Raw genomic sequence first — 25424 nt, 5'->3', positions numbered from 1 at the left:
ACAACAAACTGGCAACGAGGTGTATTTCTCTAATGACAGAGTGAATTGTGAAGTTGAGGACTTATGGCAAGTAACTCGATGCTTGAAACCTTCGACCCAGCGGTGGAGTCCATGGACGACTACAAGGAAAGGTTCGACTTTTATTGTACCGCAGCGGGAGTGCGTCAGGATCGATTAAAGGCAATGTTCTTAGCCAGAGTTGGACGGGAAGTGTTCTCGAAGGTGAAAATATTGGCCAGCCCACGGCCGCTAACTGAATTAGACCTGCCGGAGATCGTGGATTTAATGAAGGAACATTATAAGAAGGATACTATTGAGATCGTGGAGCATTTTAAATTCTTCAAAAGAGCACAGCAAGAGCAGGAGACACTTGCCAACTACCTGGCAGAGTTGAGGAAGCTCGCAAAGAATTGCAACTTTGGGAACTATTTAGACACCGCCTTGCAAGACCAATTAGTGTGTGGGTTGCGTGACCGCAAAACCCAACGGGAGCTATTGTGTATCCCCAATTTGACACTTGCTATGGCTTCAGAACGAGCCAGAGCGGCTGAGGCTGCCAGCCGAGAAACCCAGCAGCTGAACCCAGCTGTTGAAACTCACCAACTTTCCCAACATGGAAGTCATTGCCACAGATGTGGGAAACATGGCCACACAGGTGCTACCTGTATACATAAACACAAACGTTGTCATTATTGTAAGAAGGTAGGGCATCTCAGCTCAGTGTGTGGTAAAAAGAAGAGTGAGACAACCAAGACAACTCCCCCGCGTAAGGACAAGAAGTCTAGTAAACAGTGAAAAACCCACTTGGTGGATGTACAAGTTGAAGGTGACAGTTTCAGTGATGAGGCTTTTGATACGAGCTACAATCACGTCCACCACAGTGGCTGTCATGGACGCACAAAGAAATTAACTGCCACACTGCTGCTGAACGGTACAGAAATTTGAATGGAGATTGATACTGGAGTAGAGTTGTCGATCATATCCTTTTCAGTGTATCAAGAGAAGCTGAATAAAGTGAAGTTAGAACCGTCAGCAGTCAGCCTGCACCAGTATGATGGCACCCCCTTGTCTGTCCAGGGAGAGATAATGCTCAATGTCCAAAAGGGAGAACAAAATCTAGTTGGAAGATTTGTTGTGGTAGACAATGTAAATAACCAACTGCCTTTATTAGGAAGAGATTGGCTTGGCAGAGTTGATTAAACTGGACAAAGATTTTCAGTGGCATGCAGTTGGGATCAGTCAATGCGTTGAACATTGACTCAATTAAAGAGGAATTCCAGATGTTTTCAAGGAAGAACTAGGAATGTTGAAAGGAATAGAGGCAGAAATAGAACTCCAACAAGGAGTCTCACCCAAGTTTTGCAAGTCGCGTCCCATTCCATTTAGCATGCATAGCCAGGTGGAACAGACACTGCAGCAGCAGGTGGCTGACGGTGAACTCGTACCGGTAGACCAAAGTGATTGGGCGACGCCCATTTGGTGGTTACTAAGAAGGACGGGAAGTTACGCATTTGTGCTGATTTCAAGGTAACAATCAATCCACACTTGAAGATACCAACTTACCCTCTACTGACTCCTGATGAAGTTTTTGCAACACTGGCTAATGGTGAGTCATTTACTAAATTAGATTTGTCACGTGCTTATAAGCAAATAAAGGTAGCGGCTGAAAGCCAGGGGTACTTGACAATAACCACCCATATGGGTTTGTTTCGATACCAACGATTGCCATTTGGTATTGCATCAGCCCCTGCCATCTGGCAGAAGGCAATGTCCATAGTGTTACAGGACTGTAAGGGGGTTGTCTGCTATCTAGATGACATTCTGGTCACGGGGCCTACTAGGGAAGAACATGTACTGAATTTGCAATCAGTGTTGTCCCGCCTTCAGAAATTTGGCTTGAGATTGAATGGAGCAAAGTGTAGGTTTTTCCAAACCTCCATTGAATATTTGGGACACTTGGTAACTCCTGGTGGAATAAGCCCTACCCAGGAAAGAATCAAGGGTATTGTAGAAGCCCCATCACCCAAGAACAAATCAGAGCTTAAGTCCTTCCTGGGCATGATCACTTCCAATGTCAGATTTATGCCGTCTTTGTCTACTATGTTGCATCCCTTATACAAGCTTCTGCACGATGACACTCCTTGGAAGTGGACTAAACCCTGTTAGCAAGCTTTTGACAAGGCTAAACTATCTGTGAGCCAAGCCCCAGTCCTGGTTCATTACAATGTGTCTAAGCCAATTAAGCTATATTGTGACGCCTCGCCTTATGGCGTAGGAGCTTGTATGATGCATGTTATTAATGGCAAAGAACAGCCTGTGGCTTATGCCTCTAGAACCCTAACCCCAGCAGAAAAGAATTATGCCCAACTAGAGCGGTAGGCTCTCGCCATTGTCTTTGGCGTTAAGAAGTTCAATCAGTACTTCTGCGGTTGGCAGTTCATTCTGGTGACTGACCATCAACTACTATGTAAACTGTTTGGCCATAAAGAAGAAGTACGCCCACTGGCAGCGGCTCATATGCAAAGGTGGAGCCTGATTCTAAGCACATACTCTTATAAGATTGAATACATTCCTGGGTCCAGTAACAAATGTGCAGACTGTCTTTCACGACTCCCACACCCCACAACTTCTGCTCACCCTGTAGAAAAGGGTAATGAGGTACATGCCATGTCAATTGACAATCTACCAGTTACAGCTAAGATGATCGCAGCTAAGACCCGCAGGGATCCTGTGTTATCCAAGAATTTAAGTTACATTCAATATGGTTCATGGCCATCACCAGTACCAGATGACATACTACCATTCCACCGAAGGAAACTTGAATTGTCAATCAGTGATGACTGTATCCTTTGGGGCAAACGTGTCATCGTTCCAGAGCAGTTAAGAGCCAAGTTACTGAAGGAACTGCATGTAGGACATGTTGGAATGTGTTGAATGAAAGCTTTGGCACGCAGTCACGTTTGGTGGCCACACCTTGATGACGACATCGAAGCTCTCTGCACCGACTGTGAGGCTTGTAAAACAACAGCTATGCCAGCCCCAGCACCCATTCATCCATGGCAGTATCCCAGTTCACAGCGGGAGAGGATACACATTGATTTCGGTGAGTGGAACAAGACTGCTTTCCTGGTCCTTGTTGATGCCTTCAGTAAGTGGCCAGAGGTCATATTAGTTTCGTTTGCCACTTCACAGAAAACCATAGAAGCTTTGAGTGACATTTTTGCAACACATGGGTTCCAAGCATCTTAGTCTCAGATAACGGCCCCCAATTTACATCAACAGAGTTTGCAGAATTTTTACAAGAGAATAATATAACCCATTACAAATCACCACCTTACCATCCAGCATCTAACGGGTTAGCCGAGAACATGGTTAAGAATGTCAAACAGTTTTTGAAGAAAGAATCACCAGATTCCAGGGCTAAGAACACTGTAACCACGTTCCTCTGAACCTATCGTAACATTCCTCATACTACTACTAGCAAGACTCCTGCAGAACTAATTCTAAAGCAAGTACCACGTACCAGGCTATCTTTAACATCACCAAACATTAACACTCAAATTAAATTACAGTTGCAATCTAACATCAAATCACCTCAAGCAGAGCCAAGGAAATTCAGTGTTGATGACCCTGTCCTTGTACGAGACCTTAGACCTGGGCAACATCCCAAGTGGCAGAAGGGGATAGTCATAGCCGTTCTAGGGGGCCCTAGATATGAAGTTAATGTTGATGGGCAACACACTCGGGAGGCACATGTGGACCACCTACAACCTGGGGTTCACAAAGAAGTCCAAGCTGAACTGGTATCAAACCCAGTTGAAGGCCCTGAAGATGAACTAGCTATGCCTCGTACCTTATCCCCTAGAAAATCATCTCGCCACATTATACCAACTAAGAGACTGTTGGAAGAAGTATGAACACTAACTGTAGTACTATCATGATTGTAGTTTTATTTCTGTTTCATTGTTGTAGACTACTTATAATTATTGTAGTTTTACATTATTGTAGTTTTCATTTTAGTTTTCTCCTAAGTGGGGAGGAGTGTAGTGTATTGATGCATGCAATATAATTGTACCCTGCGCATGCGTGTGTATGCTTGTTAATAAGAATAATCTGTGAGTACCGTGTGGCAAACTGTTGAGAGCTACCTGGCAAACTCCTGCCACTAATACACAACAAACTTTGTTTGTGTAATTACGTAGGTTATAGGTTTTCGGTACACATGTTTCAATCACGTGATAAAAAATGGCTCCCATGTAAGTGACCTTGTGTTCGTTGTAGGCTGTTAGTTTCAAAGATAAATCACAACATCTTCAAAGACTTGGCAAAGAGTACAAAATATGGTTTCGTAGTGTTCCCCAATTTACGCTGTGCTACAAAACAATTTGAATTTAATTGAACAGAAATACTAGCTCATATATCATCCTATACATTTACCTTGGTTCTTCACTACCCTTAGCTAAGTTGGTATCGATATAACCAGACTTTTGTAGCCTTCACCAACTGAAATGCAACTCCGCGAAACTACGAGGAGTGATTATTTGGAATGTACACGCTATACTGAGTCCACGAACGGAGCTTCCAATCCTGTGTTATTAGTATAGTATCTATGCTGTGACTGACAGCCATCTTGCACATAAATGAAATGCATGCGTGAGTTTAAATGGGACAACGAACTTGAAATCCAGTGTACTGCTGATTGCACGAATCTTTAAAAATTGCGTGACGCATGCATGTGTGCGCACACATCTACTACATATGTGGCTTAATATGAGGTAATATTGTCCTTAAAAGTCCTGAAAAAAAATCATTGTAACCAGTCACGCAAGTTACAAAGTTACAACTTTAACTACCAATATCTCAGTAATCTTTTATGACTTTAGTTCCTAATATCTTACTACAATTGGTTAAAAAGGTATTTAGATGTTGTGAAAATTTATCTTATAACTGGTTTCAGAAGTTACTAGGTACCAGTAGAGATGAGCTGAATGGCAAAACAAATTGTAGTGGGAAATGGTTAAAGCAGATGACAGTGGCTGCAACAAATTGCAATAGGTTTCAATGGAATACAATAGGTTACAATGCATTACAGTAGGTTACAATGGGTTACAGTGAGTTACAATGGGTTACAATGCATTACAGTAGGTTACAATAGGTTACAGTAGGTTACAATAAGTTACAATAGGTTGCAATGGGTTACGGTAGGTTACAATAAGTTACAGTAGGTTACAATGGGTTACAATAGGTTACTATGGGTTACGGTAGGTTACAGTAGGTTACAATGGGTTACAATAGGTTACAATGGGTTACAATAGGTTACAATGGGTTACAATAGGTTACAATGTGTTATGGTAGGTTACAGTAGGTTACAGTGAGTTACAATAGGTTACAATGTGTTACAGTAAGTTACAGTGAGTTACAATGGGTTATGGTAGGTTACAATGGGTTACAGTGAGTTACAATAGGTTAAAATGGGTTACGGTAGGTTACAATAAGTTACAGTAGGTTACAATGGGTTCAATAGGTTACAATGGATTACAGTAGGTTACAGTGAGTTACAATGGGTTACAATAGGTTACAGTAGGTTACAATGGGTTACAGTGAGTTACAATGGGTTACGGTAGGTTACAATGGGTTACGGTAGGTTACAATAGGTCACAATGGGTTACAGTAGGTTACAATGTGTTACGGTAGGTTACAATGGGTTACAGTGAGTTTCAATAGGATACAATAGGTTACAATGGGTTACAGTAGGTTACAATGTGTTACAGTGAGTTACAATAGGTTACAATATGGGTTATGGTAGGTTACAATGGGTTACAGTGAGTTACAATAGGTTAAAATGGGTTACGGTAGGTTACAATAAGTTACAGTACGTTACAATGGATTACAGTAGGTTACGATGGGTTACAATAGGTTAAAGTAGGTTACAGTGAGTTACAATGGGTTACAGTAGGTTACGGTAGGTTTCAATAGGTTACGGTAGGTTAGGGTTACAGTAGGTTACGGTATGTTACAATAGGATACAATGTGTTACAGTAAGTTATATTGAGTTACAATAGGTTACAATGGGTTATGGTAGGTTACAATGGGTTACAGTGAGTTACAATAGGTTAAAATGGGTTACGGTAGGTTACAATAAGTTACAATGGGTTACAGTGAGTTACAATGGGTTGCAATAGGTTACAATGGGTTACCTACCGTAACCCATTGTAACCTACTGTAACCCATTGTAACCTACGGTAACCCATTGTAACCTACCGTAACCCATTGTAACTTAATGTAACCTATTGTAACTTACTGTAGCCCATTGTAACCTACTGTAACCCATTGTAACCTATTGTAGCCTACCGTAACCCATTGTAACCTACTGTAACCCATTGTAACCTACTGTAACCCATTGCAATCTACTGTAACCCACTGTAACCTATTGTAACTCACTGTAACCTACCGTAACCCATTGTAACCTATTGTAACTCACTGTAACCTATTGTAACCCATCGTAACCTTTTGGAACTCACTGTAACCTATTGTAACCCATCGTAACCTTTTGGAACTCACTGTAACCTATTGTAATCTACTATAACCTATTGTAACCTACCATAACTCATTGTAACCTATTGTAACTCACTGTAACCCATTGTAACCTATTGTAACCCATTGTAACCTATTATAACCTACCGTAACCCATTGCAACCTACCATAACCCATTGTAACCTAATGTAACCCATTGCAACCCACTGTAACCTATTATAACCTACTGTAATCCATTGTAACCTACTGTAACCTATTGTAACCTACCGTAACCCATTGTAACCTACTGTAACCCATTGTAACCTATTGTAACTCACTGTAACCTATCGTAACCCATTGTAGCCTACCGTAACCCATTGTAACCTACTGTAACCCATTGTAACCTATTGTAATCTATTGCAACCTACGGTAACCCATTGTAACTTACCGTACCCCATTGTAACCTACCGTAACCCATTGTAACCTACTGTAACCCATTGTAACCTACTGTAATCTATTGTAACCTATGGTAACCCATTGTAACTTACCGTAACCCATTGTAACCTATTGTAACCTACTGTAACCCATCGTAACCTACTGTAATCCATTGTAACCTATTATAACTGACTGTAACCTATCGTAACCCATTGTAACCTACCGTAACCCATTGTAATCTACTGAAACCCATTGTAACCTACTGTAATCTATTGTAACCTATGGTAACCCATTGTAACTTACCGTACCCCATTGTAACCTACCGTAACCCATTGTAACCTACTGTAATCTATTGTAGCCTACGGTAACCCATTGTAACTTACCGTAACCCATTGTAACCTACTGTAACCTATTGTAACATACTGTAACCCATTGTTACCTATCATAACCCATTGTAATTTGTTGTGGCCACTGTCATCTGCTTTAATCACTTCAAATATTTGTAATTTTCCAGTACAATTTGTTGTACCATTCAGTTCATCTCCACTGTAACCTAGTAACTACTGAAGCCAGTTACAAGATAAATTTTCACAACATCTAAATACCTCATATTGTGCCATATCTACGCACACAAGATTTAAAAACATTTTGTTTCACGGAACAGGTTGCTGATGTCGGGGACTATGATTCCCAACGTAAGCAACTTGTTCTGTGAAGCAAAACATTTTGAATCTTGTGTGCGCATACACGCAATTTTTAAAGATTCGTACAATCAGCAGTACAACGCAGTTGTTCCTCCGCCTCCCACACAAAAGGGTCTGGCTGCGCGAGACTAAATCCTAGAGCCTACAAGGTCAAATATCCGTTCTAGCTCGTATCCACTAAATAAAAAGTTGGCCAAAAAACAAACAAATAAATTGGCGCGAGACTAGTCAGACAGTTGGTTCATTTTATATGCGATTAAACTCACCCGGACAACAGCTTGCTATATTTTCAGCTTCGCCCTCCATTGCGACGAATCATACGATCGACGCTGGTTTTTTCATAATCAGTCAACCTCCAGGTAACAACAACACAACAAAAACCTACGCAAACGTTAGTCTGAGGAGCGCTTTTTTGTTTTGTGTGGGCGTCCGGAGACGCCACACAAAAGTCAAAAAGGCTGTGATGCGCTTGTTGTGATGGCGCTAAGAATACGACATTAACAAATGAATATATTCAAAGCAAAAAACAAGAACAAACACTATGTCGCCATTTAGAAAAGTGGCAATTTAGTCTCAATCTGGATAAGATCAATTAACAAATGACCAAAGCGGCCCTTTGAGTACACCCGCTTCGCACGCGAGTTATCAGGTATTAAAATACGTACCTCTCGACGTACCTATAGGCTTAATTAACATGTTACGGGTTTAGTCGTAAATCACGGTGGGTACCGAATAAAAGGCACTATGCTAGATCAGTCTGCACACGATCGGTTGGGGATGATTATCCAGTCGAGGGTGACATACAGTACCAGGGAAGTTTGATGTACACCTTTAGCCGTTAGCAGGGAAGGGACTCAGCCCGTCAGATGAAACTGACTAACTACGAGGAGACTTTTATAAAGGTGTAGTCTTTAACTGTCAAACGCTCGTATGTACCAGGGGTGTAGCAAGACAAAAAATTATAGGGGGGCCCACTATTGGCAACTAAAGCAGTAGCAGAGGAAGCTATTGCTATAGTGGGTACATGCAGTGCGCAAAGTCGCACTCAGAGCATGCTCTCCATCTAGAGGGTCTGGGGGCATCCCCCCAGGAAAATTTTGAAAAATATGTGCTATGAGGTTGAATCTGGAAGCAATTTTAGCCTAATCACAGTTATGCTACATAAATAGTCTTATAGCAACCACATCAAGACTCACGGTAGTGAGTCGTGCGGCCAGTAAAGCAGAAACGCTCGCCGCAGACAATAAATGACGCGACCACTACGTGAGGATTTTACAGGAACGAATGTTGTCAAATTTGGCCGTCCTGTAACTCACCCGCCACTTACGCTATCCCTCTGAAACTCTAGAGTTGAACTCATCGTGTCACTAGTAACTACCACACAAGCAGTGAAGCAAATCCATGCCGATTGTTTCGTGATCGAGATTGCCGACATCAAAGGGGAAGTTTCATTTTATTTTTATTTTTTATTATTGCATGCGGTTAGACGCAACCGCAGGTGTATGCCTTGCGTTCCTTTGTGCATTCCAAACATTGATTGTCCTGCTGTCGCTTCAGTATTCACTCAATCGCCTCAAGATTCACATCATCGATCTCACCATACATGATTACCCTACAGTCGTAATTTCAGCACCAAACGAAGTTTCAGTTGTCCTAGAGGCCAAATACAAAACCCAGATTGTTGTTTTCCGCAATACTCGCTTGGCATGTAGGGCAATGTGTCTTTAAACTGTTCTAAAAGTTTCGTTTAGATTGAAACATATGTTTTCGAGAATGGCTAGTTTTAAATTTGAATTTAGTCGCCCCCACGTAATTTGCTCTCTCTAAGAATTTTACTTGGAATTTAAAGAATGACGCAGAGCACAACTGCGGTCACTGGGTATTGATGAACTGGCGCTCTATGTAGTTAATCAGTGCATAAAGCCACAAAGAAGTGTGCTGCCATAGATTATAGTCCACAGATATAATCTATGGTGCTGCATACCATCGTTCGGCGTTTTTAACAAATTTAGTCGCCCCCATCGTGACGTAATTTGTCCTCTAAGGGCGCGGCTTAAAGAATGACACAATACAACTGCGGTTACCAGATTTTGACACAAGCTGCGAGTAATTAGCACATGTAGCTAGCCAATTGTCACCATACATTCTTACATTTTATAGCACCCCCACACAAAAATTATACATGAGGACACATGAATACCAAACACTTTTCACAACAATAATGTAAGAATTGTACAATAATGACTGTAATATAACAGCTATGAAATGTTTTCCAGTGGCCCGCCATGGTAGCAAGTCTCACATGACGGCATGTACAATCCAAGCACAATGGGAGTAACACGTAAGTATGATGACAAGTTGGTATGACTCCATTTGTAGAATCCAGATGAGTGGGTGTGGCTCCAGTATGTCTAAACAGTTAACAAACATTCCTGTTATAAATACGTGCTAGAGTTGCAATATAATAGCATAGTATTTAAATGCAACAATACATAGTCTCCATTGCATCACTATCAAACGACACTAAGTGAAGGATATTGTTGCATCTCTAGTATGTACACTCTATCAGTACAACCTGTCTTAATGGCCACCAATATAGAAAGACAACCTCTCTTGAAAAGCCAATTCCAATTGAGAATTTATACACTGTTACCTGCTTATTGAGTGAAGGTGGTAATAAACAAGTTCCACCGTAATTTATACACGTGATCTGATCTGTATATTCTGTCAGTGGATGAGATCCACTTGGCCAGGACAAAATGTGACCCAAATGTCCTGGATGATCCATACTCAACCCACTTATGACCCAGTGGCACAATGGAACTGAGTATAGAGAATACATTTATATTTATTTCTAAGATGTGTGGATGTGTGGACACATTACAACACATTACATGTACATACAAGACATGCTACGTACTGTTTTAGCATTTCAAGTCACCACATTATGTACGGACCAGTCAACAATGCTTCATAGTGCCCATCAGTAAACCTGAAGAAAAGTTACGAAAAGTAAAAATGCCCATATAAGTACAATGAAACCTCATTAATATGGCCAGCTGTGGAACCAAAAATTTGGCCTGAATAACAAGGTGGCCTTATGAATGTGGAAGATTGCTCTCTACACAAAATGACACATTCAGAGATGGATGATACAGTAACACATTGTGACTTGTGATGTGTCACTGCTAGGCAGCAACCATATACACGGCACTGCCAATGCACAATATCGCACTTGCTTGTACACACAATTTTGCTCAAGATTTTACAAATTGATAATTAAGGGGTGTGGAAACTAGCTGCTCGCTCGAAAGACTGTGTGGCAGCTGTTTCCCTTCTGTACAAGTGGCCACCAAGACAGGTCCACTGCGGATGAAAGCTAGGCATTAGATATTTGGTATTTCATGTGTTGAAGGCATTCCAGGGCTTCCGGTAGTCTCAAATCTCACCACAGTTTAACTCAGGCAGTGTTGTGGTCACCACTAAATTACTGGAATGCTGTGTTATGTGAAAAATATATCCTATGGATAATGACTTCATCACTTTCTTCATCAGGAGCTTATAAGAACCAATAGTGAAACTTTTTACTCTTTGGGCTGACAGCCAACTGCCTAAGTCTGAAGCAGTGCCTTTGGTGCTCTAACAGATTGGCTGCCCCCTTGCTGCCAGTACTCACTGTCTCATACGTTGTCACACACTAAATCCATCTCTGTAGCCAGTTAGAACAGTATGCTTCTTACCTTTTTTAAGGCGCAAAATGCAGCCACCTCTTTAAAAAGCTAGGTCAGAAAATTTTTGTCCCTATGGCCTGAATAATGACCAGCTTTCACTGTACTATTAGTGATTAGTGATCATGGAGGATTATTTATTAAGATACTAAGATATACAAACGCTACAACCTCTAAATATAGCAGTAAATTTTTTACCCTGGTCCAATGTCTAATAATCGTGAGAGACTCTACTGTGACAAATACATGTTTATCATGATATGTGCTAATCGCCTTTTTACAATTAAGTTTTACAACACAAATACATGTATAATTAAACTCACCAATTGTGACTAAATCCCTTCAACACGAAAAGACAAGTAATGAGACAACCTTGGAGACAACAGCCTCACAAGCCTATTCTGGTGCGCTTATTTAGTAGTAATATAAATTTTAAAGGCGTTTATTTACAACAGGACATAATTACGCGCCCCTCTATTGTCTCTGTACATACTTGCCTTTTCTTTACTATTCTCAAGATCTCTTGGCAGGGGCGTAGCTTCTTCACTTGAATTAGTCACTGCTTGAAGTAGATCGAGATACTCTAATAGAATAGTCACATTTCTACAAGTGCCATATTTTTATGTTGTAAAGTGTGTAAGTAGCTAGTAATTTAAACTATACAATCCGATGCTAAGCAGAAGTTGTAACTATGCTAAATATTGATTGCAGTGTTACAGCTATTTTGTGACTGCTCTAATAGAGTATTTTGATCGTTTTAATGCAGTACAAGATGAAAGGCAAAGTGTTATTAAGGGTTTACTAGTTAAAATGGGTGTTAGTTGACTGCAGTTGCATGCCACTAACAGGGCCGCCCAGAGAAATTAGGGGGCCCAGGGAAAAGAGTTAAAGAGGGGCCCAGGGGCAAGGAAGGGTCTAGATCCTGACTGCTCTATTAGAGTATATCGATCTTTCTTTAAACAGGCAATCAAGGGGCCCCTTTTGGGCTGGGGCAGGGGGAAAATACCCCCCCCCCCTCCATGTGGGCAGCCCTGGCCACTAAAATTACAGTTATATTTTAATATTATGTCACTGTAATCTGGGGTTTCTGTCAAAACCATGGAAATTCACCTACTGTTGTCAACAGTGCATTGCTTATTCTAACAAAAAGTATTGAAATCCCATCCAAAAACAGCTTATAGCTGTAAAAAAGTGTGCGTCCAAGTAAAGCAGAGTTAACTGCGACAAAATGTAATGATATCATAATGCGGCCATGTACGAGGTGTGCAAGTTGTAAAATTCATATTAGCTAATCAGATAATACAATGTTATTGTTAAAGTGTTAATGAGAACTATGTGCTGCTAGTTTATAAATGTGTGAGCATCTTCATAAATGCCACACAAATTTAATTCTCAATAAAACAATGTGTATAGATTCTCTGATAGCAATAAATAGTTTAAGTTTGGCCGCCTTTCCTGTATACGGCAATGCTATGAACAAAGGAAAGGTGGCCAAACTCAAACTATTTATTGCTATCAGAGAATCTATACACATTGCTTTATTGAGAATTAAATTTGTGTGGCATTTATGAAGATGCTCACACACTTATAAACTAGCAGCACATAGTTCTCATTAACACTTTAACAATAACATTGTATTATCTGATTAGCTAATATGAATTTTACAACTTGCACACCTCGTACATGGCCGCACTATGATATCATTACTTTTTGTCGCAGTTAACTCTGCTTTACTTGGACGCGCACTTTTTTACAGCTATAAGCTGTTTTTGGATGGGATATACCATAAGACACAATTAAATTGAACTAATTTCATGCTATTATATTATAAATACACACTCCAGAACTATACATACGTAGATAGGATAGTTATAAATTACTTGGATGAATTAATGATTTAACAATTAAAATCTTCCAAAATAGTACATTCTGCGTTTGTTTGCAGATGCAAGGTCCTTAGCTAATTTATACAAGTCCAATGAATTTGTTATGTCTTGGTGGATATATAATAGAAACAAATTATTCAATCTGGAACTTGTCATGTAGTACTTCTGAGGTAAGTTTTTACATGTCTGAGAGAAGAAAAGGAGCGTTCAGCAGTCGAAGTAGTCATTGGAAACGTTAGATACAATTTTAAAAGTTTGTCAACTTCTTGGAGCATACCCTTGTATATTGAACTTTCGTTCATTACACTTGCTATGGTTCTCACATTGGTTACCATTTTTATACCCAAAGAACTTGTTTTGATTGCATCTGGTAGCATTGATAGTTGGGTCTTCAACCTTTCAAGTGCGAAATCATTCTTCAAATACATTTCTAAATCTGGAGAGATAGTTTTTGCTGTATTACCATTAGCAAACTCAATACGAATTGATTCAATTTCATTTACAATGGCAAGATCCTTTTGAATAAACCTTCTTTTGACTTGACCTGCAGTTAGCTCAGTTACTTCAAAATACAAGTGGCGGTGTCTGTCTTTTGGAGTTTCGTATCTGAGGGAACTTGCACCATCATCAAGTCTTCTGGGCTGTTTTCTTTGACGTGGAAGGGTTGGCTCTGCTGTTAGATTTATACTTTCACGGATCACTTCACCATATGTTATAAGAAGTCGGGCACCACGAACTGCTTCTTGTACAGTGATGTCCTTTGCTTGAATATTTATTGATACTTGCTCTGCAGCAGAAAATATGAGATAGGCAAGTTTTAGACCAAAAAAAGTATCAAAGTTGTCCATCTTTGATGCCATTCCATTAGCTTTTGTAGCATATTCATCGTGACCTTTACTGATCTCATCTAAAGTACTCTGGATAGTGCTGTAATTTTTCAATATGTTGGAAATTGATGAGTGTCTTCCATTCCAACGTGTTGGACACAACATTCGTAGACGTGGTGTCAGTTCACCACTATTAATAGTAACTTCCCTTCTAAAACTTTCTAACAATGTTAACCTTTTAGGGGACATTTTGATCAGCTGTGTTAACTCATAAATGAAGTCCAAAACATTCCTTATCACTTCACATGTCTTTGTTACATCTTTTAAGCAAAGATTCAAACTATGGGCCAGGCAATGAACATATAACACTTACTCAACTTCTGCTTTAAATAGAGCTTGCACTCCATTGTTGATGCCACTCATATTAGATGCACCATCGTAAGCCTGACCTCGGCACTGATTGATCGAAAGTGAACAAGTAGAGATTAAAGTGTCCTGTATTGCTGAAAAGATTGTTTGTGCTTTGGTGTCAGGTAACTGAACAAGGCCAACAGCACTTTCTTGTGTTTCATAATTGTGATCTGTCCACCTAAGGGACAATGACATCTGTTCATTGTGAGAAACATCTGTGGCCTCATCTACAATTACAGAGTACCATAATGATCTACTAACTTCACCTAAAATGTTGCGCAGAACACATTTGCCCATTAATGAGATAATGTCATTAACAATTTCTGGTGATATATACTCCCTCCGATTGATCCAGGAGATCATTTCTGGACAATCTTTGGCCTGAAGTAGTAGTAATTGATAGAGGTTACCACTGAATGATTCTGCATCCTCTCTGTGACCACGTAAAGGCAGTCCTTGACGTGACAGATATTGAATTGCTTGAAGTAGCTTCATATACATTTTTCTGTGGTGCTCTTGATCTTCTCTTAGCTGAGTATCTAATTGGGCTAACTCCTCTTGCCTTGGCTGCAAGCTTTTCAGCAGCCTCCCTATGCTTGTTGCTGCATTCATGCTCACGAAACTTTTCGAGAGCTTTTTTCCAGTTATTAAAACCAGGATGAATAAAGGTTGACTTTGCATGTATGGAGCTCAACAAGCTTTGCTCATTAGCTGCTTGACAGGTTGCACAATACACTTTATATTCTGATGTACACACAGTGATCCAAGGATGTGTTTTGTACCAACTACTTTGAATTGTTCTCAAATGAGACTTCTGCTTGCCATGTTCTTTACTGGGGTACAACTGTTGTCGTTTAGAGCTATCAACTGCCAAAGGATGGTGAGGAATGTTGAAGTTAGTACAACACTGACACTCGCGTAGCAGTGGATGGTGTCGTGGAAGAACTACTGATAGCAGTGAATGACGTCGCGGTGCCGGAAGCGTCATGGAACTGATTTGACAGTTCACCAGCTTCACTCAGACTTTGACTTGGCTCAGGGGAGTAGGACTGCTCTGGTTCAACTTCCTCCACCAAAGATTCATCATTAGGGCTAGAACCAGGGCTAGAACAAGGACTCTTTGAGCTACCTCCACCGGGGGCCGCTCGACCTCTGCTAGTGGAACCGTTTGAGGAACCGCTACTAGAAGGTCCTTCACTGACTACTGGACTCTTTGAAATAGGTCTACTGCGACTACCAGTACAAAATAATTCCAACAAAGTTTTCTGACAGTAAGACTGAGACATAAGTTAGGTCTCTGCAGCTGCACATGTCACCATGCTCAATTATTTTCTAGCACAAATCACACGTGAGTTTAAGCGCTTCTAATATTATTTCAAATAAACTTGCACCAGGGGACCAACAATTTTTACTCAGTGAGGAAGCATAAATATTATAGCGGTGGGAGGAAGGAACATAGCACATCAGCGTCAAAGTAGGCCAATGATCTATAATTATTACTGACTTGTCACATGGTGCATTACTGTAAAAATGACTCCTGCTGCAAACTGGAGGGGACCTGGCCTGTTCTGTCTTTCCATGGCCAAAAACTAGGGGGGGCCTGGCCCCTGTGGCCCCCCTGTTCCTACGCCCATGTGTACGTAGTACACCTCAGTGTCACCCATAGCTTGGTAGGGCCAGGAATCATGTTTTTTTTTTTTTGTTTTTTTTTTTTTTTTCTTGTTTCTTTTATTCATGGGATTACCAGCCATGACCCGTTTCCACCACCGGCTCTAGCACTGAGATGGCCTGTCAGGAAATGAAATTGACTACAAGAGAGATGTAAAGTAAATCATTGAGTGATCAAGTATTGTTGTACGTAGTTTGGCATGGAGGAAACTCAACCTGTCAGCAACTGCAAGAAGAGTTTTAAAGTTAGTCATAACCTATCAAATAGCTATTCGTTTGTATTACACCTATAGTAAGTACCAGGGGACATGACATAGAAGGGACCGTTACTATAGTACGTTCGCGTTAAGCTGAATCCTGGGTTGTTAATTTAGAAGCCATATAAGATCAAAGGCTTTAAGCATGATGTTCGTGACACATATATTCGTAAGCTCAGGTTACGGGCGCACACTTAATTGTTGAAAATGCATGGCGTCCAGTGCAGTGTCAGCAAATGTGGAGCGAAACCCTCTTGGAAAGAGGTCAAACAACCAAACAAAGTATCTACTTATGAAACTATGGGAATACTTTAAGCAAGAAGCGAAGAAGTATAAATTTTCCGTAAACATCAAGGAGAGAATCTCAAAGGCCACCGGTAATTTTGACACAATTATGATCAATAGAGATATTCCATCTCCATAGCGACGAAACCCAACGGCCATATTGTTGTGCAGGTGTTCGCGTGTAGTGTTGGTGTACTCAGTCTTGTTTTGGTTTTATCGCGGTTTATTTGTTTGTTTAAGCGAAGGATAGTGAATTGTGCGGTAGTGAACTGGATATAGTTATTTCCAGTTGTAGATGCCTGGAGGTCCACAGCAATGGCGACTGGGAGCAGAGCAGAACCTGTCCCTTATGCAGAGACTCTTAAGATCAGTGACAGAAAAAGATATCTAGAAAAGACAAAAGACATAGGTGATCCTTATACTTATTCGACACATGATCTGAGTGCTGAAAACTTGCTACCTGTTAGAACTACTGACATCTTCAACTACTTGGTGTTAACAACCAGTTTCTGTACTGGGGAGAGATTCAAGGCTTACAAAAGTTTTGATTCTTTCAAATACTTCTTGAGTGGTTTTGTGAGTTCTGTAGCAGCCACTAGGAAAGCTGAAGATTATGTTGTTTTGGGAAAGGTGAAGTAGTTCATATAAAACTAATTTGTAGCATAACTAGCTAGCTAGCTATTACACAATGCATGTTTGATTAATATCACAGAGCTACAAATAGGTTGCTCTGTGATTCTTTGTTTGTTTTACTCTGCTATTGTATTATAGGTCAGACATTCGCAAAAGCTAATGAACCTCCATTGAAGGTTTGGATTAGAACAGATCATGATGGAATAGTGAAATGTGCACATTGTCAGTGTATGGCTGGCCTTGGTGAAGTATGTTCACACATAGCTGCTGTTTTGTTTTATGTTGATGCTGTTTATCGCAACAAAACTTGCACTGAAATCCCATGTCAGTGGGTGATTCTTTCGAGTGTTGATGGCATTCCATACAGCAGAATAGCTGACATTGATTTCACTAGACCAAAGCCAGGAATCTTGTCTGTAAAGAGAGGTGCTCACTGTAACAATGACTGCAGTATGTTGAGTGATCCATCAGATATTGAATGCACAAGCGATTCTCGTCTTAATGATATCACTGCACCATCTAGTACTCCAATGATAAACCCGAACATGTCCAAACCAACACAGATCATATTACTACATTCTTCAATGCAGTTAACAAACATAGTCCATCGTGTTTGTCCCTGAAATCACCATACTCAGACAGTTATGTACCACAGACTGAAGAAACAGTGTGTTCCACAATACCTTCATGCAGGAACTTGTATTTACCACAGAATGAGGAATTGACATATCGTGAACTGATCAATGTTTGTGAGGAAACTAAGCCTTTTTTAACCAGGGAAGAGATCCTCCAAATTGAAAGAGAGACTCGAGTCCAAAGCAAAAGTGATGCTTGGTTTTTACAAAGAGCAGGAAGAATAACAGCCTCAAAAATGAAATCAGTGTGCCACACTGAGCCCAGTAATCCTTCAGTGAGTTTGGTGGATCAGATTTGCTATCCAGAAAAACACCGTGTCTCAACAGAAGCTATCAAGTGGGGCTGCGAACATGAAGGTATTGCACGTGAGGCTTATATTCAAAGCATGGAAACACAGCACACCAACTTTTGTTGTTTTTGTTCGGGGCTTATTATCAATGAAGAACATAACTTTCTAGCAGCTACTCCTGATGCAGTTACCCAATGTGATTGCCATGGTGATGGAGTAACTGAGATTAAATGCCCTTTCTCAACAAGAGATATTGATCTAGAGGAAGCAGAGTGTCTTGAAAATGGATCCCTATGCAGAAACCACCAATACTATTATCAAATACAAACCCAATTGTTTGTAACTGGGGCTGATTTTGTTGACTTCATTGTATGCACTTTCCCCAACTTCACTCCAACACTACATATAGAGAGGATCGAAATTGATCATGAATTTATGGCAGACTGTATTCAGAAGGCAACTCAGTTTTTCAGTGTAGCCATTCTACCTGAACTTCTAGGAAAATGGTTTACGAGAAGCCTTGTGATACCTCCCAAAAATGAAAGCTCATCAAAGTACAATTATTGTTACTGTAAAGATGAAATAGGTGGTGAAATGGTCTGCTGTGATAATGATAGCTGCCAGTATGGACAGTGGTTTCACATAAAGTGCCTCAATCTAAAGTCTGCCCCTAAAGTAAAACACTGGTATTGTCCAGATTGCCGAAAGCAGATGAAACAATATAAGCAAAGGTTACATCAGTAGTCTATTGTGTAATAATTACTATACATGTGTTTCAACCATGTTTACATATGTTACAACCATGTTCATGTATTTACAGTATCAAAACCATTCACAACTATTCAAAAGGTACAACTGATACACATAAATTGTTTAAAGCCCTACACACATGTACTATTTTATCTACAGTCGGAATATCTCCACTTGATTTTTAAAAATACTGTATAGGTAGTGTTGCCATCAGTATTGAATAGCGCTGTCTCGTAGCTCCAATTACCCTCTCCACATGTATACGGACATTTGCTAGTTTTCGGGTCTTCTCAATCTCTGTGGGTGGCAACTGGCTTACTGCTTTTGTGAAGGCAGGTATACGGAGACTTGCTTGTGCCAAACCTACTTCTTCTGCCACATCAAACCCACGATCAGCTAATATGATATCTCCAGGAAGAAGGTTTTTTAGCAATCCACTCTCTCGTGTCAGGTGCTTATCACTTACCCTTCCCCCCAGCTGTCTGAAACAAAGGTTGTCACACCTTGTGGGGTAATGGCGATTAGAACTTTGACAGTGTTGGCTTGTTTGTACTGAGACCAAGTTGATGCCTTGGCTAGTAAGCTGGAAGGCTTCTCCACTTTAATTTCATGACAATTGATGATGGCTGCAACTTTTAGTCCATAAGTGGGGCGGAAACAAAGAGGCATTGTCTTTCTTAATTGCTCACGATCAGGCCATGATATTAAAAAATCCAGTCTCACGTACATCAAGTCCAGCATGTCCTGGAATCGTCTGCATATAGTACTCATGCTGACCCCCAGTCTATAAGCTAGGTCTTGGTGACCAAAGTTTAAACGTAGTTTCATCAAAGTGACAATTAATGACTGCCAGTAATACTCTCGCCTTTGACCTGGATAAGGAACAACTAGCTGAAACATATTCTGTAAAAGCTCCCCATTCGGCAAACCAGTATAATACAGCACCTTGCCATCATCATTAAGAAATTGCTCTTCATTGAAAAAGTCTACCGGAATATCACCAGTGTGATCAGTTTGTGTTCCCTTGTCACACATCTTCTTAGAGGCTTTATTTGGGGTATCACAGGGGGCTTCCATAAGAACTTGTTTTGCAGGTTGTTTTTCTTCACAGTGAACTGCTCGTGCAATAGCTCTGCGAGCTCTCTCCTCTGCTTGCTTCTGGGTGGAACTATCAATAGAAATTTTGTCATGGCCAAGGTTTATCGACGGACTCCAGTCCTCATCCGTGGTGAACATTTCATATGCAGGTTCACCTAAAATCAATTAACATAGCTAGCTGTACAATTATTAAATATGAGTAGGATACACATTGTGTATGTATTCAAGACTACACAGCTAAACAACAATCCTAATTATTTATATTTAGCCAAATTCGCCTATCATGCACATCATTTTGGTGCATCACGTCGTTACTGATAAGTCCACCTTTCACAAAATGTTTCTCGCAAACCCAAAAATTTTCTGCATCTTCAGGTAAATCTTCCCTAGAGATCGCTTTCAGCCAAGCCAATCTGCAGCTACTGGTGGTAGCAAGCATTTGTATGCCCTTATCTGTCACCACCTTCGGGAGTTTGAAAAATTGTACTTTATGTCCAGGAGATCGACTACGACATTCCACGATAGCACAATTCACCCATCCTCCGCAGAATCCCTCTAAGTAACCACGATAAAACCAAAACAAGACCGAGTACACCAACACTACACAACACTACAAGCGAACACCTGCACAACAATATGGCCGTCGGGTTTGGTCGCTATGGAGATGGAATATCTCTATATCACAAACAAACAACCAAAAAATGGGGAGCCTGTATTCCGCGGAATACGGAATAGCGGAATAACGGAATAAGCGAAAATCACATTCTAAATATTTTGTTATTGTTTATAGTCTCTATAACGTTTTAATATACATTCCTCACCTCGTAGAGAACACAATCACGATGGCACCGATCCTTGGGGCGATCTTTAAATAGGATATGTACAAAGATATTATGAATAAAGAAACACACGTACATACTGAAAACTACACCATACTACTACTTATTACCTAACTATACACTTATTACTAGCTACGTACTTAACTTACTTACTGTCTAGGAAAAAGCAGAGAAAGTACAATTTAGCATGTTGAACAAACACAGACGATAACTGGGCAGCCTATCACAACTTGAAGAAACAAGTCCAAAGATTGGGTCGTACTTCACACAATAACTATGTTTCATCTCTTTTAGATCCTCGCAATAAATGTACAAAGAAGTTTTGGAGATACATCAAAAGCATGCGTAAAAATCAAGTTTCCATCAATACCCTACAGGTAGATGGTGAATCCTACTCTGACAGCTGCTCTAAAGCAAACATTCTTAACAATTACTTCTCTTACGTTTTTACTAAAGATGAACAGTCTCCTCATCCTGACATAAATAGTACGCCAGTTCCTAGCATCCCACCAATAACAGTTGAAGTGGATGGAGTGTATAATCTTTTAGTCAATCTGGAACCTCACAAAGCAACAGGTCCGGACAACATCCCAACAAAATTACTTAAAGAGACTGCACAGCAAATGGCTCCATTACTTACATTAATTTTTCAAGCATCGCTTAACCAAGGAAAACTGCCTTCTGATTGGAAATCAGCTAATGTAACACCCATACATAAAAAAGATAAAAGAACAGATCCTTCAAACTACAGACCAATTTCCCTGTCTAGTGTTTGCTGCAAGACTCTAGAACATGTAATATACTCTTCTATATTCTCACATTTAGAAAACCATAAGGTATTAAATGATAGTCAACATGGGTTCCATGCATGACATTCCTGTGAAACCCAGCTAATTGGTGCCATCACTGACTTCCACCAATGCCTAAATGATAGAAAGCACATTGAAGCTCTATTTCTTGATTTTGCTAAAGCATTTGACAAAGTCTCTCATGACAAGTTCTGTCACAAACTATCTCATAATGGAATTAATGGACAACTCCTTTCATGGATTAAAGACTATCTATCTGATCGGTCTCAATCAGTAGTACTTGATGGAATATCTAGCAGACCACATACAGTTACTTCAGGTGTCCCACAAGGGACAGTACTAGCCCCACTGCTATTTCTACTATACATCAATGACATAACTACCTCTGTAAATAGTACAATCAGACTGTATGCAGACGACGTCCTAATATATAGAGTTATCAATTCGGAAAATGACTGCTTAATCTTACAAAATGACATCAACAAACTAGAACACTGGGCTGACTTATGGTCAATGAAATTCAATCCTACCAAATGTGTGCACTTAACCATAACAAACAAAAGAACTTTCTTTAAACACAGTTATAGTATTTATGACCAACAACTACAATAAGTTTCATCAGCCAAGTATCTGGGAGTCACTATTAATAGCCATCTTACTTGGAAAGATCACATCAATGACTTATCTGTTCCAAAGCTAACTCTGCAAAGGCGTTTCTACAAAGAAATATATACCAGTGCCCAAAAGCCATAAAGTCAAATTGCTATAAATCACTAGTCAGGCCAATTCTAGAATATGCTGCACCGGTGTGGTGTCCCTTTCTACAATGCCAAACCTATCAAATAGAGAAGATACAATGTAGTATGGCACGCTTTGTAATGAATGACAATTTTCGGTATAGCAGTGTCACAGACATGATGAATCATCTATCTTGGCCCACATTAGCAAGTAGATGAAATTACCTGAAACTGATTCTGTTCTACAAAATTAAAAAGGAATTTGTTGAAACCACTGTAAACTTGATACCACTAACTACAGTTACACGAGGACACCCCTGTTGTTACATTATCCCTCCAATCAGAACTGAGACTTTTGCCAACTCTTTCCTACCCTCCACTACTAAACTGTGGAATGAGCTACCTGAGCCACTAGCGAGGGGTCCGCCATGATTCGGAATCACGTCGAAGACCTCAGGAATCACTGGAATCAATCAAGGAATCATGGAATTATGGGAATCTGAAGCGGAATCAACTTTGTAATTAGAAATATTTTGAAATAAATGTTATAAAATTATATCGTAAATTACCGTTTAACACAGTATAACACACTCATAAGCTAAAGACGCTAACTCTCACTTGTTTTGCACCTGGTTTTACACTTTGTGTATACGCCTACGTGTATTACAGTGAGTGTTCCTGTGCGTTTCTAGTGAGGTTTAAATCTTCGCGAGTGAGTGCGAGCCGTCGCAGAAGCAGCTAACTACAGCCACTATATACTAGCTAATTCATTCTCCGTCGGCTGGCTGTTGGATCGAGGTTTCCCGGATTCCAGAACATCCTGTAATCTAACAATTTTCAATAACAGCTCCTACAAGTTCTCAGTGGGGCCAGGATCCGGTGTTCCCAACCGGAGACTTATGCTAACCCTTAGCTAACTAGCTTGTTAATGAGTTGCAATACATTCTTACTATAATTATTACAGAACTCATATGGGTGAGTATATTACAATATAGATGTAAAATCATGAGGCTACAAATAAAGCTATAAAAATAAATTACAATGTAATATGTTTCAGAAGTTCCTTAAAAGTATCTATATTGTCACAATTTATATCACTAGGTAGAGTGTTCCACAATCAAATTGAAGCAGGAAAGAAACTGTATTTATAAGAATCAATAGCTGTGTCTGGCTGTATAAATTTAAGTTCACTACTTCTGGTATACCTTGTAATGATCTATGAGCTATATAATCAGGAAGTGATACATCCGCAATGCTATGAATAATTTTATGGAACATCTGAAGCCTTAAATGTTTGAGATGAGTTTCAATGGTGCTCGAGTTAAGACGTGATAACATGTTTGATACACTGCTGGTTTGATATTAATCATTCATTACAAAGCGAGCTGCACATCTTTGCACAGATTCAAGTTTGTTTTTTGACCGTCTGCTGTAAGGAGCCCATGCTGCAGCTGCATATTCCATTGTGGGCTTGACGTAAGTAAGAAACAGGTCGATTCTTTGATCTTACAGGAGCAGTTTGCAAAATTTCTCCTCACAAAACTTAATACAGAGTTTTCCTTTTTGCACACATTGTCCACATGTTGGTTAAAAGATAATTTTGAATCAATTGAGACTCCCAGGTACTTGGCACACTGAACCACAGTAAGTCGTTCTCCATGAAGGTGGTAACTGGAGTATATAGGGTTTCGTTTAAGAGTTATAGATACAACCACACATTTGTCAAAATTGAAAGACATTTTCCACTTTTTCTCCCATAGCTCCAATATCTGTAAATCATCTTGCAAATCTTTAACATTTGTTAAACTATCAATTCTCCTATATAGAATGCAGTCATCAGCGTATAAGCGACAAATAGAACTTAATTCGTTAGTGATATCGATTTGATTGATTGATTTGATTTTTAAATTAGCCTCAAGTCAGTCGGCAATGCCGTTCTTCCCTGACTGAGGAGGAAACACAAAAATAGCATACATATACACATATAAATTACAACTGCACACACACAAAGACTGAACAAAAAATTACAACACACACATAGCACATACAAAACAATTAAGCAAACAATTTACAAACATAAAAATCATCAACAAATTTTACACAAATAAGAAAATAAATCGTCCTGAAAAGTTGGAGATGTTAACATGTCATTAGGAACTGCATTCCACCAGTGGGCAGCTTGAGATCTAAAATGCTTTTGAGTAAAAGAAACTCTACATCTTGGTGGCTGTGCAAATAGCTGTGTAGTACGAGTAGCATATTGATATCATTTATGTATGTAAAAAATAGCAGAGGCCCTAGTACAGAACCTTGTGGGACACCACTCAAAACATCACAGGGCGTGGAAGTGCAACCACCACACACAACACTCTGTGTACGTCCAGTCAGGAAAGATGTGATCCAGTTTAAGGTCTTTCATCAGGGTTAGCTAGTGTTGTGACGGTGTCCACTGACACTTTTGCCAGACGCAGAAATATAGAGCTGCCTGCCCAGTAATGATAAAATAAATAAATAAAAATAGGCTATTGCCAGCGAATTTCTAGCGGCTCGCAGCGGCTCGAGTCCATGCCGGGTGGAACTTAACATGACTTCAATACTCACCAGTAGGTTCAGCAGAGGTAGCTAAAGTGATACACTGTGATAGTCATCATTCTGGCTCGCTTATAGTACAGAATCCATTCTAGGGAATCGTGGAATCAACTTGGAATTACAGAATCAGCCTTGGAATCAGCCGGAATTATTAGAATCATATGGAATTATAGGAATCCCTTTTGGAATTAGACGGAATAAAGGAATCGCGAGGAATCGCTGGCAGAATCAGAGGAATCAGAGGATTCAACGTTCGGAATCTAGGAATCAACTGGAATTACGCGGTGATTCCGAATCACGTCGATCATAATCCTGAGTGGCGGACCCCTC

At 40.0% G+C, this 25424-nt stretch overlaps 1 protein-coding gene, 2 long non-coding RNA genes and 1 pseudogene across 3 annotated transcripts in view; 2 read left to right on the top strand and 2 right to left on the bottom strand.

Annotated features, from left to right (window-relative positions):
* Positions 1-63: 63 nt before the first annotated feature.
* On the top strand, positions 64-795 carry LOC136248322 (uncharacterized). The gene has a single exon (XM_066040112.1). It carries the CDS (start codon positions 64-66, stop codon positions 793-795), a length of 732 nt encoding a protein of 243 aa, XP_065896184.1.
* A 7585-nt stretch (positions 796-8380) lies between these two features.
* The window catches only part of LOC136249371 (uncharacterized), a 40431-nt gene continuing 23387 nt past the window's right edge, over positions 8381-25424 (top strand). Inside the window, exon 1 of the long non-coding RNA XR_010698179.1 lies at positions 8381-8554. This is a non-coding gene — a long non-coding RNA (uncharacterized lncRNA). The remainder of the gene's footprint in view (positions 8555-25424) is intronic.
* Positions 9845-11866, bottom strand: LOC136251740 (uncharacterized). The gene is made up of 3 exons (XR_010699183.1): positions 11704-11866; positions 10573-10644; positions 9845-10063 (listed from the first exon to the last, which is right to left on the bottom strand). It is a non-coding gene; the product is annotated as an uncharacterized lncRNA (long non-coding RNA).
* On the bottom strand, positions 13419-14699 carry LOC136251581 (zinc finger MYM-type protein 1-like; annotated as a pseudogene).

This window comes from Dysidea avara, chromosome 3 (genome assembly GCF_963678975.1).
Source record: "Dysidea avara chromosome 3, odDysAvar1.4, whole genome shotgun sequence".
NCBI classification, from domain to species: domain Eukaryota; kingdom Metazoa; phylum Porifera; class Demospongiae; order Dictyoceratida; family Dysideidae; genus Dysidea; species Dysidea avara.
This window is presented reverse-complemented; position numbering and strand designations above follow the sequence as displayed.